The 14,482-nt window shown below is 45.2% G+C and overlaps 1 protein-coding gene across 1 annotated transcript; it reads left to right on the top strand.

The window, feature by feature from the left end:
• The first annotated feature begins 2,481 nt into the window (after positions 1-2,481).
• LOC100429227 (transcription factor SPT20 homolog-like 2) lies at positions 2,482-14,233 on the top strand. Its single transcript, XM_002806171.4, has one exon. It carries the CDS (start codon positions 9,328-9,330, stop codon positions 11,836-11,838), a length of 2,511 nt encoding a protein of 836 aa, XP_002806217.3. The 5' UTR covers positions 2,482-9,327; the 3' UTR covers positions 11,839-14,233.
• The last annotated feature ends 249 nt before the right edge of the window (positions 14,234-14,482 follow it).

Below are 14,482 nucleotides of genomic sequence, written 5' to 3'. Positions count from 1 at the left end.
TGGACTATTATTTAACCTCCACATTCATTAGTTATCAACAGGCTCTTGGGGGATCACAACAGCAGAGAAACTATGAAAAGAAACACCTGTGAAATGGAATCTGGACTTCCGGGTTTAGGAAGGAAAAGGCCATCCTTGAATAGTTGGATTTAATGTTTTCATTTTCTGTTCACTCAGTGATTTTCTTGCGTACAGTTACCCAGGAGTAACGTTTTTGCCATAGACTGTGACTCTTGCAGACTGGCGCAGCTTGTCCTGCCAGCCCAAAGGCACATGCCTACTGGTCTCTTCTCAGGTGGTGATTTTTCCTCTATGCCATGAGAAAGTTGTAAGGTAGATAAAATATGTCTTCATGGCCCCACAAGATCCTTTTGTACCCTCAGTGAGATCCTCTTTCTCACCTTCCTCAGACATACTGTGCTTTATTTCCTCCCATCCCCACCCACTCATTTAAAAAAAAAAAGTCTCCCCTCAAAAAAAAAAAAAGCAGATTCTCAGAAAAGATTTGAAATTCATTTACTATTTTAAGAGGTTCAAAGATCTTCTGAAATCTGTCCATGTATCCCCTAGTTTAAAACCTCTGCCCAGACTGAAAATTTCAGATGTCAAGTCAGGGCAGAGGTATTTTTGGAGCAGGGCCCCTGAAATCATGTGAGTAGCTGCCTAGTTGACCTGCTGACAAAGGCCTCTACCTCAGGCTGCCCTGTGCACATGCCCCTGTGCATGTTTTCAGGGTTCCAGTCCTGACCCTAGGATGTCCAGATAGCCCTTAGACATGTTACATCACGAAGGGTCCCAGCAAGCCTTCCAACAGATGAGGTCCCAAGGGTATCCTCGGGTTCTCTCTGCAAAGCTGAATATTTTGTCGATGTGGCAAATGGCCACAATTATTGAACCAACAAGGTAGCATGAGCCAAGATGCTAAGTCTGAGGTAGCTGGCCTTCCACCCCAACACTGCAGCAATGATGAGACTCCTTCTGGTCATGCTATGTGGTTCTAAGGCCAGGCAAAGAGAGGCTGGGAACTGCAAACCAAGCCGGTAAAGTTCAATATTTATGGTCCCAGAGCACAAATTTAGGCACAGGGATATTTCTGAAGCCTATCTTAATTCCTGAAAGTTTGGAAAATCTTCTGAGGCTTGTGTGTACACATGTCTGGGTAACTAGGTCAGTTCAATTTGTCCTATGTTAACCTCCAGCCATGCCCCCCACCCAAATTCCCCCAGAGTCAGTCCTTTGTTCCAGATTGGTTATCCATTTACCCATAAATCCCAGGTCTCTGGTCACCATTATTGTTTTTCTCACCTGGACCCCTCTCCTCCAGCGCCATAGGCAAAGAACAACACTTTCCGAAATATTCTCCCTTCCTGGTTTTTGATTCAAGCAAAAACAACTTACAAGAGAACTGAACACTTTTGCCATTAGTAACCACTAGAAAACACATTAGGCTTCAAATTATTCAAGAAATTTTGACAGAAAAAAGTCAGTTGTGTTTGTCTCTGGTTTTCACTGAAATGGGAGTGGTCTGTCTTAGAAGTAGACCCCACCCAAAGACCAGCCTCACAACTTCATATGGCCCCCTCCATCAGGGAGAGAGAGGCCCCCACACCTCCCCCTTCATCCCCATCCATGGAGATGTGGGTCCTTTAGGTGACCCATTAGGAGCCATTGGTACTGAATATTTCAGAATGAAAAATCATGTTTGGCCCACTTGGTTATCTTCATAGTTAAAAAGGGACTATCTAATTAGTTTCTTTTTAATTATGTTTGGCATAATTTATACCATTCAAAAGGTTCAAAAAATAGTGAAAAGTAAACTTTTGCTGACAAAGAACTCTTATCCTCCAAAATATACAAGGAACTCTTAAAACTCAACAATAAGAAAATGAACAACCTGGTTAAAATACAGGCAAAAGACTTGAATGGATACCTCCCCAGAGAAGATATACAGATGGCAAATAACCATATGAAAAGATGCTCAACATGTATGTCATCTGGGAATTGTAAATTAAAACAAGGAGGCCCAGCACCAGTGGCTCACGCCTATAATCGGCAGTTGGGGAGGCCAAGATGGGCAGATCACTTGAGCCCAGGAGGCCGAGACCAGCCTGGGCAACATGGTAAAACCCCTTTTTACAAAAAAATACAAAAATTAGCTGGGTGTGGCAGCATGGGCCTGTGGTCCCAGCTACTTTGGAGACTGAGGTGGGAGGATCGCCTGAGCCTGGGAGGTCAAGGCTGCAGTGAGCAGTGATCATACCACTGCACTCCAGCCTGGGCAACACAGCAAGGCCCTGTCTCAAAAAAAAACAAAAAAAACAAAAAAAAACAAAAAACAAAAAAAAAACAAGGAGATACCACTACACACCTATATAGGATGGCCAAAATTCAAAACACTGAAAACACCAAATGCTGGCAAGTATGTGGAGCAATAGAAACCCTCATTTATTGTGGGTAGGAGTGTACAGGTGTACAGTCACTTTGGAAGAAAGTTTGGCAGTTTCTCACAAAACTATACTCTTACCACACAATCCAGCAGTCACTCACCTTGGTATTTACCCAAGTGGGTTGAAAACTCATGTTCACACCAAAACCTGCACAAGAATGTTTATAGCAGCTTTATTCATAATTGCCAAAAGTGGAAGCAACCAAGATGTCCTAAAATAGGTGAATAGATAAACAAACTGTGTGGTACATTCATACAACCAAGATGTCTTTCAGTAGGTGAATGGATAAACTGTGGCATATCTATACAATGAAACATTATTCAGCACTGAAAAGAAATGAGCTATCAAACCATTAAAAGACGTGGAGGAATCTTAAATGCATATTGCTAAGTGAAAGAAGCCAGTGTGAAAAAGTCACATACTGTATGATTCCAACTATATGATGTTCTGAAAAAGGCAAAACTATGGAGACAGTAAAAAGATCAGTGTTTGTCAGGGGTTAGGGAGAGGAAGGGATAAATAGAGCACAGAGGATTTTTAGGGCAGTGAAACTATTCCCTATGATTCTATAATGGTAAATACATGTCGTTACACATTTGTACAAACTCTTAGAATGTACAACACCAAGAGTGAACCCTGATGTAAATTCTGGGCTTTGATTGATATGATGTGTCAGTGTAGGTTCATCAGTTGTAACAAATGTATCACCCTGGTGTGGGATGTTGATAGTGGGGGAGGCAGAGGAGTGGGGGCAACTTTTTGCTCAATTTTGCTGTGAACCTAGAACTACTTTTTAAGAAAGCCTATAAAAAAGAAAAGGAGTCAGATGATTGCAAAAAAAAAAAAAAGAAAGTAAACTTTCATCCTTCCCCCTACCCTACCACCCTATCTCTTAGGGGACCAGTCCCCAACATCCAGCAGGACATTTTAAATCCAGAGATATTTCAAAGGCTTCATCTAGAAATCTGGCTGATTAAGCTACCAAACTTTTGTTCACAATTGACTAATTTAAAGTTCAATGGCTTCTATTTCCTTTTATTTTCTTTGGTAACACTCTGATGGGTTAGTGAGCAGTGAAATGGCCAACAGGTAGCAATTTCAGGGTATGAGAGTCAAGGGACATGCATAATCCATCACAGAGGAACCTCCCTGTAATAACTGGGAGGAGACCTCTAAGAACTACACCTACAATTGATAGATCCAACTGAGATGAAAGATAAGGAGCAGGGCGAGCCTTAGATAAAAATGGTTGAAGTCTGTATTTCTCTTACCCTTTCAGGTACTCCCTCCCTTTTCCCCCAGACAAAAACTCTTCAAATTAATGTGCTTTCTCTTCTAGGTCATTTTTATTTTCATTCAACAAATACTTACCATTGGATATAGGGAGGAAGAGAGAAACAGAAGAGTTGAGGATGATTCCAAGGTTTTTAGTCTGAGCAACTGGAAAGATGAAGTTGTCATTTCCTGAGATGGGGAAGGCTGCTTGGGTAACTTTGCACTGCATCAACTTGGCTAAGCTGGGACTATGTTTCCTAGAATTCCCTTTCCTCTGGACCTGTCTCCTGAACTAGACTCATGACATCATGAGTATGATTCTGGGGTAGGGCTGGCCAAAAGAGAAATTTTTATGAGCTCTGGAAGTCAGGATTGAAGCAGCAGCCATTACACTCTGAAGGTCAGTATCAGGTACCAGGCACCACTGCAGCTCACACATGTTGCTCATCCACCGGCTCACCTTGATGGGAGCTGGGGAGTAGGCAGTAGCTGGGCCCACAGCTCCCCCAGCTCCCACTGGATATCCTCCTTCAGCTTTTCTGAGTCCTGGGCCAGGTGCCTGTGTAGCTCCATGACAAAGGGAGCCAGTTCCTTCTGCAAGTCACCTGAATCATCAAGGTTAGAAGCAATGAGAGCCAGACTCAGGTTTGTCCTTGCTGGTTCCAGTTAGCCCTTGTGTGTTCCAGATGGTCCTTGTTCTTGTGCTTCATGCCCAGCTTTTCTTCTTCACTGCCTGCTCTACTGACCCCCAGTGGTATCAGTTTCACGCCCAGATGCAGAGGCAACAGCCCTCCATAGACTTCTTCATCAGCTTCCCTTTGTGATCCCTGGTTAATGACTTTTCTCCGACCCTCCAATTGTCCTCTTCTACACATTTACTTCCCTAGGGTCTCCCATGATTTGTGGGATCTGGTCACTATAAGCCAATGTAATTCCATATTATTTATAGTGATTCCAATTCCTGATTGAACCTTGCTGATATTCTGCCAAAGGAGCAAGTTTGGGTAGGAGATAAGGAACTCAGTTTGGACATGTTAAATTGAAAATTCCCATTCACCAGTCAGGGGGGGATTTTGAATAGGAAGCTTGAGGTTATGAGTCTGTAGTTCAGGGGAGAGGTCCAGGCTGGAGCTATACATTTGGAAACCATTAGGGTATAGATGGTATCAAAAGCCATAAGACCAGATCAGGTCATCAAATGACTGAGTGTAAATAGAGAAAAATTGTCTAAAGACCAAGTCCAGGGATGCTGTGACATTAAGAAAATAAAGGGCAGATAACACACCCTGAAAGAACAAATACTAAACGAAGACCAAAGATAAATTATTGAAATGAGCAAAGGTTCTTAACTGTTGAGTAAATCTAGAAAATTTGGAACCGGTTATTGACATTTACTAGGCAGACGAACAAAAATATCTTTGCTAGTTTATCTTTTTAAAGATAACTTCTAAAGATTTAATGATGCTTTTGTTTGCATCTATCCCACTGGCCACGGGCTGTCTTTATTAATCTGGTCCAATGGCAGATTTAGAGCATTAGCAAAGTAATTCAGGGCCAACCATAACAGCCTTTGCAGTAAAAACAAAAATAACATTTTAAAAATCACATCTATCATTTGAACTATCCTAGAACTTGAGGTGTAAAGTGTTTTGTGGTTTAGAGATTGCTGCTTTATTTCTCCAGACTTGGTTTTGTGATACCACAGGGTGGTGGTTCTTAACCAGGGATGATTTTGTCCCCCAGGGAACATTCGACAATGTATGGAGACATTTTTTATTGTCATAAATGGGAGGGGGCTGCTACTGGCATATAGTGGGTAGAGGCCATGGATGCTATTAAAAATCCTGTAATGCACAGGACAGCCCCCATGACAAATGGGAATAATACAGAGAGGGAGAAACCCTGTCTTAGGGTCTGGCTACTTAGAGAGCAGAATGAAAGTCTTAACAGAACAAAATCCAATTTCATTTACTTTTCAGTAAAACGGTTAAAGGATGGGCAAGTGGAAGAAAGGGAAGGGGGATAGAGTTTGAGAAAAGAAAAAGAGGGAAAAAGAGGAAGGAGGAAGATTAATATGCTGTGCAGCACTTATGGGTTGTGAGACGCTCTTAAATCCAATAAACAACTCTTAGCAGATATGGAAGCACTGAATGATGTAACAGGCTATGGAAAGTGATCTTCACTCAATCTCAGAGCTACAATGTTACCTAAGGTTTGCTTTACTATAGCTGGGGCCTGATCACAGGAGAAATACAAAGTGTCAGAGCAAGTGATGGAGGGTTAACCAGGAGGCAACAGTATCTTCAGCTTCTGCAGTCTTTGGGCCCTGTATTTTCAAATTCTCTGCTGGTCCCTCTAATTAACGGCAGCAGGGAGGAGGTGGCAAAGATCTAGACCTCAATGGGTATAGAACAAAGTAGTTCGCTAATTGTAAATTAGGACAATTATCTTACAATTAATTGAATTTTCTTATTCCTCTAGAAAATCTTAGCATGGCCATGAGTTTTTCTCAGCTTGTGCTATTCTCTGCTGTGCTGCTACAGGGGAGGGCTGCAGTTGAAGTTCTTATAATCAACCAGTGTGCTCATTAGCATGCTTGGAAGGTTTGAAGGATAGTGTGCACTCAGAGGAATTAAAAAACAAAATCAATCTTGTGGAAAGGCCTGGCAATTAGGCAGCTCAAGTGAAGGGGATGGCTGAGCCATTATAAGCACTGTCAGGCCTAGTAATGCATGTCGTAACACACACACAGGTTCACAGCCTCTTCCAGTGTACCTGTGGCCCAGGCAGCCTTGGGGTTCTCCCTCTTGGGGAGGCAAGAGTGGGTCACATCCCCCATTTTTGGCCTTGTTGGCTTTAATACCTGGAAAAAAAAAAAAAAAAAAAAAAAACCTCACATGAAATTGCCCATTTCACTTGGATGGAATACAAATTCACTTCTCCATATGCCCAGATATATGACATAGCACATTATCTACAAAATTAAGAATGAATAGGGCAGGGCAAGGTGGCTCATGCCTGTAATCCCAGCACTTTGGGAGGCCAATGCGGGTGGATCACTTTGAGGTCAGAAGTCCAGACCAGCCTGGCCAACATGGCAAACACTGTCTATACTAAAAATACAAAAATTACCCAGCTGTGGTGGTGCACACCTGTAGTCCCAGCTACAAGGGAGGCTGAGGCAGGAGAATTGCTTGAACCCCGGAGGAAGAGATTGCAGTGAGCCCAGATCGCGCCACTGCTCTCCAGCCTGGGTGACAGAGCAAGACTCCGTCTCAAAAAAAAAAAAGAATGGCCAATTTTTCCCACTTATCTTCAGTCCTAAATGCAGCAAATGCTGCTGGTGCCATATCCCTCTCCCCTTGGCACTAGCCATTCTGTACACACAGACAGTCTTACTGCAAGCACCTGTGACTCTTTCTGAGGACATCCTCAAGCCACATCAGCATGGGTGGCCCCTGTATGTGGCAACCAGAAGTATCAGGAAATAACGTTCCCAGCACTGTCCTAAGTCAATGAGAAAGAAGTGGATGAATAAATACCCCAGCTTCCTTGCCTCTAGGGCAGAACAATCTGAGGCTTCTTCTGTACTGTCTTCCAAGGTCCTCAGCATGGACCAGTTTTCCGGAGCTGCTTGTGCTCAGGAATACGTCTTCCATTGTTTCCCCATCCCTGACTCAGCTCCCCTTTCTGTCACCAATGCTTCTAAGGATTAGCACCCAAAGAAACTACTCCCACTCAAATCCTCTCCTCTGGGAATGCTTTTGGGGAAACCCAAGTGAAGACACGGGCAATTCACCAGCTGAAGATCGAGTCCATCCCATGGCAGGGCGGGCAGATGTACCTCTCTAATAAGTGAGATGCACCCTGGGATATCAGCTGGGGGAGGGGCAGAATTTAGATCACACTCATGGATCACAAAAACAGGCTATGGAGTAGTTCTCCCCAAAAAAGCATTATTGATCTTGTCCAATAAAACAAACACAAACAAACAAACTGGGAGATTTCAAGGCAACAAAGTTAATGGAAAACAATGTCCCATAGGTTACCTAAGATTGAACGATAACACTGCAAATCCATCATTAGGATCTCAGCTAAGGTCTACAGTTTAGTCTCATCATTGAAAATGTATTGCCATCACCTGGAACAATTGTTCTCATCCTTATCAGGTGCAAATCACCTTGTAGAAATGAATGGTTTCATGTCTCTCTACCATCCTGAACTGCAATCCATAGACAATGTAATGACCCACCACGTAATTTTTTAATCTGTAAGTGCCCTAACTCAACACATGGAGAAATAAAAGGTGAGTAATTATGTAAATGAACGTCATGTACTGGTGCATCTACATGAACACCCCCAGGCGGGAGCTCACTGGACGACGACACGAAGAATCCTGACGCTTGCCACAACCTGTGGGTTCTCCGGGCATGGAAGCATTGCCACTTCGGGCTCATTCCGCAGCCCAGTGGCTGACGGATACCGGCAGCAGCGCTGCCATTGATGGCAAGAGATTCCAAAAATGCCAACAATTGTTGAAGTTTCCACCAAGACCAGTGACAACTTCCCATGATTTCCCGACAGTGTCATTCCTGTGGAAACTGATGTCTATGAAAGATGTACGAAAGATATGTCTATACCGTCGTTGGTGGCTTGTGCTTTTGCATGTATGCTTTCAAGGCGAAATGGCAAGTGGTCAAGTGCAAGTGCTGGCAGCAGACCCGGAAGTGCAGCGAGTGAGCCTCGCACCCGTGAGGCCAGAGAAGCAGGAGGCGTCTGGAATCTGAGGTGTGCTGCAAGTGCGCATGCGCATAGACGGGGCCAGGCGTTGACCCCGGCCCTGACGTTCACTTCCGGTGCAGCACTCAGAGACGCGAAGCCCAAGCCACAACACCGACCCCTCAGGTATCGATGTTTTCAGAAACCCTCAAACAGATTGGGTAGGGCTTCCCGGGGGGCGGGTTTCTGGGCAGGTGCCCAGACGCGCCCAGGAGCTGACCCCGGCCCTCCCGCTCACTTCCATTCCAGCCCACGGAGACGCGAAGCCCGGCCACGACGACGACCCCTCAGGTACTGATGTTTTCAGAAACCCTCAAACAGATTGGGTAGTGCTTCCCTGGGGGCGGGTTTCTGGGCAGGTGCCCAGACGCACCCAGGAGCTGACCCCGGCCCTCCCGCTCACTTCCATTCCAGCCCGCAGAGACGTGAAGCCCGGCCACGACGACGACCCCTCAGGTACTGATGTTTTCAGAAACCCTCAAACAGATTGATTGGGTAGTGCTTCCCTGGGGGCGGGTTTCTGGGCAGGTGCCCAGACAGTGCCCAGGAGCTGACCCCGGCCCTCCCTCTCCCATTCCAGCCCGCAGAGACGCGCAGCCAGTGCCAGGTCAACGACCCCTCAGGTACCGATGTTTTCAGAAACCCTCAAACAGATTGGGTAGCCCTTCCCTGGGGGCGGGTTTCTGGGCAGATGCCCATGTTGAACTCAGTGTGGACTTGTGGCGTCTTGCGGGCCTGTACATTAATATGACAGCCGTGACATCCACCCCACTTCACCAACGCACATGCGTTTTCTCTCCCGTTAGGGGCCCTGTTTTCTGTTACAATGGATCGAGATTTAGAACAGGCTCTGAATGGCGCAGAGAATATCATTGAAATTGCCCAACAGAGACCTCCTAGAAGGAGATACTCACCTAGGGCGGGAAAATCTCTGCAGGAAAAACTTTATGACATTTATATAGAAGAATGTGGAAAAGAGCCTGAGGATCCTCAGGAATTGAGAAGCAATGTAAACTTGTTAGAAAAGCTTGTTAGGAGAGAGTCCTTGCCATGTTTACTGGTCAATCTATACCCAGGCAATCAGGGGTATTCTGTGATGCTCCAGAGAAAAGATGGGTCCTTTGCAGAGACCATTCCGCTGCCTTATGATGAAAGGACATTGCTCGACTACTTGGATGCAGAAGAATTACCCCCTGCTTTGGCTGATGTCCTTGATAAAGCTTCGGTTAACATTTTTCATAGTGGGTGTGTCATAGTAGAAGTTCGTGACTACAGGCAGTCCAGTAATATGCAACCTTCTGGTTACCAAAGCAGGCATATTCTCCTACATTCAGCGATGCCGACTTTAGCCCATGAGGTGAATACAATGACAAGAGATGTCCAGAAATGGAGCCAGGAAGACAAATTTCCACTTGAGAGTCAACTGATCTTAGAGACAGCTGAACCACTGTATCTCGATCCTTCTGTAGCAGTCTCCTGTTCTGCAAACAGGCTGCTGTATAACAAGCAAAAGATGAATACCGACCCGATGAAACGGTGCCTCCAGAGGTATTCGTGGCCCTCTGTAAGGTCACAGCAGGAGCGGTCTGACTATCCACCTCCTCCTGAGATGAGAATTTCGACTTCTGGCCAAAAAGAAGAAAGAAAAGCAGGTCAGCCTTATGAGCTGGACATTGCTAAAGCAGGACGTTGTGTTGACATGTGGAAACGCAGATCCTGGGATTTGGCCGTGCCTTCGGAAGTGGATGTGGAGAAACTTGCTAAAGGGTGTCAGCCCGTCACAGCTGCTGACCCACAGCTCCCAGTCTGGCCAGCCCAGGAGGTAGAAGACCCTTTCGGATTTGGATGGGAAGCTGGCTCTCAGGCCTGGGACACCAAGCCAAACATCATGCAGTCGTTTAATGATCCGTTTTTCAGTGGTGAAATAGGGCCCCGTAAAAAAGCCAGGCAGAAGAGCCAGAAGTCTCCCTGGCAGCCCTTCCCAGATGACCATGCAGCTGGTCTCAGGCCTGGGTCAGAGACTGATGCTGGGAGGGCAGTGAGTCAGGCCCAGGAATCGGTGCAGAGCAGAGTCAAAGGTCCAGGCAAGATGCCACACAGCTCCAGTGGCCCAGCCAGTGTCAGTCAGCTCTCTTCATGGAAAACACCAGAACAGCCTAAGCCTGTGTGGGTCCAGTCTTCAGTATTGGGGAGGAGAGAGAAACATCCACCTCCCCGAAACCAACTTCCCTCAAGCTCAGGAAAGAATTCCTCAGGTACCAGTTTTCCCCCACAACAGGCAGGCAGCTCTCTTAAGCGTCCTTTTCCTGTGGCAGCTGCTGCTGCTGCTGCTACTGCTACTCCTACTCCTCCTCCTGCTCCTCCTCCTCTTCCTCCTCCTCCTCCTCCTCCTCCTCCTCCTCTTCCTCCTCCTCCTCCTCCTCCTGCTGCTGTGGCAGCAGCGGCAGCAACACCAAGTCATTCTCAGAAGCCCTCTGTGCGTCTCATTCAAGCTAGCAGGCCCCGTCCAGCTGCCCGGCCCCCAACCAGATTCGTAAAAATAGCCCCAGCCATTCAAGTCAGGACAGGCTCCACTGGCCTAAAGGCCATCAACGTGGAGGGCCCAGTCCGGGCAGCCCAGGCTTTGGGTAGCAGTTTCAAGCTTGTGCAGGCCTCTGGCTTGGGTGGCCCGGCTCCTGCAGGAATCAGTGGCAGTGGCCTTCAGTCCTCAGGAGGTCCACTACCAGATGCAAAGCCCAGTGCAGCACAGGCATCTTCTCAAGCACCCCTTCAGTTTTTCCTAAATACTCCTGAAGGTCTCAGGCCCCTGACACTCCTCCAGGTTCCACAGGGATCCATGGTTCTGACCGGCCCACAGCAGCAGTTCCATCAGCTGGTTTCCCTGCAGCAGCTCCAGCAGCCCACAGCTGCTCACCGTCCTCAGCCAGGGCCACAGGGTCCCGCACTACGTTTGAGCACTCAAGGGCAGGCCTTCCCTGCTCAGCAGCTTCTTATGGTGAACCCCACTGGAGCAGGTAGTGGTCTGCAGCCCCAGCCCCAGGCAGCTGTGTTGGGTCTACTTGGCTCTGCCCAGGTTCCTCAGCAGGGTATCCAGCTCCCCTCTGTCTTGAGGCAGCAGCAGCAGTTGCTGCTGCTGCAGCCACAGCCGCTGCAGCCACATCCACAGCCACAGCGACAGCCGATCCAGCTCCAGACGCAGCAGTTGAGAGTCCTGCAGCAGCCAGTGTTTTTGGCAACAGGCGCTGTTCAGATAGTGCAGCCACATCCAGGTGGGCAAGCAGCGAGCCAGTCGGTAGTGCAGACGAAGGGAGGCAAGCCAACCCCTCCAGCGCCCTGAGGCTTGTGGTAGTTTATCTCTCTTTTAAAAGCACAGGAGCACTGACCCAAATGAATTCCCAGTTTTTACTTGAGTTTTATGTTTTTTTCCTCATGTTTTGGTATTTTACATTTTAAAATACACACTTTACACAAAAACACAATCCACTAATTTTTATTTAGAAACAGGGAAGTGATCTCCTAAAGGAGCATTGTTTTGCTTAAGTTACTCCTTTTGTTGTCGTTGCTGTTGATATAATTAGTTTTAATATAGTATTTTAAAGTATCCAAATCCTAACCAAGTTGAGTTTAAACTTCTGAAGTGTATAATTTCTCTAAAGCCAAGATGGCAATACCAACAATGTTAAGTTAATATTTTAACAAGATTTTAATTTTAAGTTAATATTTTAACAAGAAGAGTGCAATTTAAATTTTTTTAAATGGTGGTAAAAACATATAATCTAAAATGGACCACCTTAACTATTTTAAGTGCGCGGTTCAATAGTATTAAGTCCACCCCCACAGTTGTGCCGCAGGTTTCCAGACCATCTTACAACACTGAAACTCATGCCCATTGAATACCAGCTCCCCATTCTCCCTTGCCCAGTCCCTGGCAGCCACTGTTCTGCTTTCTTTCTCTATGAGTTCACCACCCTGGCCACTTCATGGAAGTGGAATCATATGGCATTTGTCCCTTGGTGAGTGGCTTATCTCACTTGGCATAATGTCCTCACGATCTATCCCTGCTGTCTCATGTCACATGAAGGTCATTGCTTTTTAAAAATGGTCTCACTGTACATAATATATATGAAAGTGACCTATGAACTCTGAGAAACCTCTTTCAGAAGAGCGTAATTGTATTTAGATTAATAGGTTTATGCACAATATATGGAATGGAATTATTACACATTCATTTTGAAAAATAAAAAGAAAGTACAGTACAGTGATGCTTGTTACACTGCAGTTGAGTACATGGGAGACTTCCAAAGCTATGGAATAGAATTAGTGGCAGATTTGCTTGTGTGACAGTCCCCTGCCCTTTCAAAGGCCCTGTCTGCACCTAGTGCTCCACAGAGCGAGGCTCTCTCACTGGCTTTGAAAAGGCTCTTCCTGGATGTTTTGTGTGCTCTCTCTTTATAAGATCATTTACATTTTTTGTAGTTTGTTTGCAAGAAGTTAATAGTGAAACATTTGAAAATCCATTTTATTGGTTTGCTTTTCAAATATTTGTAGCCTTGTTTCTTAAGTAGAACCCCCGTCTTTGTCTTTGTCTTTTTCTCTTTGTTGATGCGTCATCATCAGTTGTTCAGCCGTTTCTGTTCCCTCATTTTTTCCCTCATTGCAGTGAGACTCAAAGAAACATGAACTTTTGTGCGCTTTTGTTTTCCCTTTCTTTTTCCTTTTTTAACAACTAAGGGGTAATCACAGAACAACCAACCATTGTAAAGTACAGTTGTAAAGTGGCATTTAGTACATTCATGATGTTGTACAACTACCCCTCCTGTTTCCAAAACATTTTCATCACCCACCAAGAAGTCTCTGTATCCATTAAGCACTAGCTTGTCATCTTCACACCCCCAGCCTCTGGCAACCACCAATTTGCTTTCTGTTTCTATGGATTTACCTAAATATTTCCTGTAAATGTAGTCATACAGTATGTGGTCTTTTGTGTCTGGCCTCTTTCACTCGGCATAATGTTTTTGAAGTTCATCTATGTTGTAAAATGTATTGCTACTTTATTCCTTTCTGTGGTTCAATAACATTCCATTGTTTGTATATAGCACATTTTTGTTTATTAATTCATCTGATGATGGACACTTGGGTTGTTTCTACCTTTTGGGCGCTGTGCATAGAGCTGCTGTCAACTTTCATGTACAAGCATCTGTTCTAGCACCTCATATTTTGCTCTTTTACAACCTTGAAGGGCACCCTGTGTAATACTTGTTTTTCTAGGTACACATCTATATTTCTCTGTTTTTTGCCTTAATGAAATAGAAGGAAATTTGATCTGGCGGTTCCAAAAGACGTCAGTAAAGAGACAGGTATCCAGTGAATCTTACTTGGTGAACCCTTTTACTAATGCACTACCGATGCTGTTAAAGATTTGACCAACTTCAAGCAAACACATCGAATTTCCCAAGTGACACCAAGTCCATCAGAGCAGCCTGAACATAACTGGGAATGGTGCCTGCACTTTTAAGAAGCGAACCAGTGCAATGACCAGTTGTAGAGAAGAGTTTATGCATGGCCTTCAGAGCTAAGCAGTGACCTGAACTCCGTATATCACCAAATTTGGTGTAGCTTTCTCCTTTGCCCTCTGCTTCTTTCAAGTAGTACATGGAGATAGCAGCTAAATTTGTGCTTCAGTGATGTGACCTTCCCTTCCCAGGCAGGCAAATAAATTGAGTTTTGTTTCTGATTATCATTTGGTGGTCTTTATTTCCTTATAATGATCCTCAACATGGTTGATAATTGGATGTAACTGCCACAATGATGAAGAGGAAAGAATATAACCCTTGAAATGAAACCCCAGAGTATGTATTTATTTAAACACCTATAGAAGGAGGATTTTCCACAGTAATGTTGGAGATGGGGGAGAAGACAGACCAAAGAAAAGTAAAAATGCCTCTTTAGGACCAAGATTTTATTCAACCCTCATCTCATTG

Source organism: Macaca mulatta, chromosome X, assembly GCF_049350105.2.
Source record: "Macaca mulatta isolate MMU2019108-1 chromosome X, T2T-MMU8v2.0, whole genome shotgun sequence".
NCBI lineage: Eukaryota > Metazoa > Chordata > Mammalia > Primates > Cercopithecidae > Macaca > Macaca mulatta.
The sequence above is the reverse complement of the archived record's forward strand: the minus strand, read 5'-3'. Positions and strand labels throughout refer to the sequence as shown.

What these genes read in the sequence shown, in the direction of transcription:
- LOC100429227 (XM_002806171.4), top strand. Translation starts at nt 9,328, where the DNA reads ATGGATCGAGATTTAGAACAGGCTCTGAATGGCGCAGAGAATATCATT.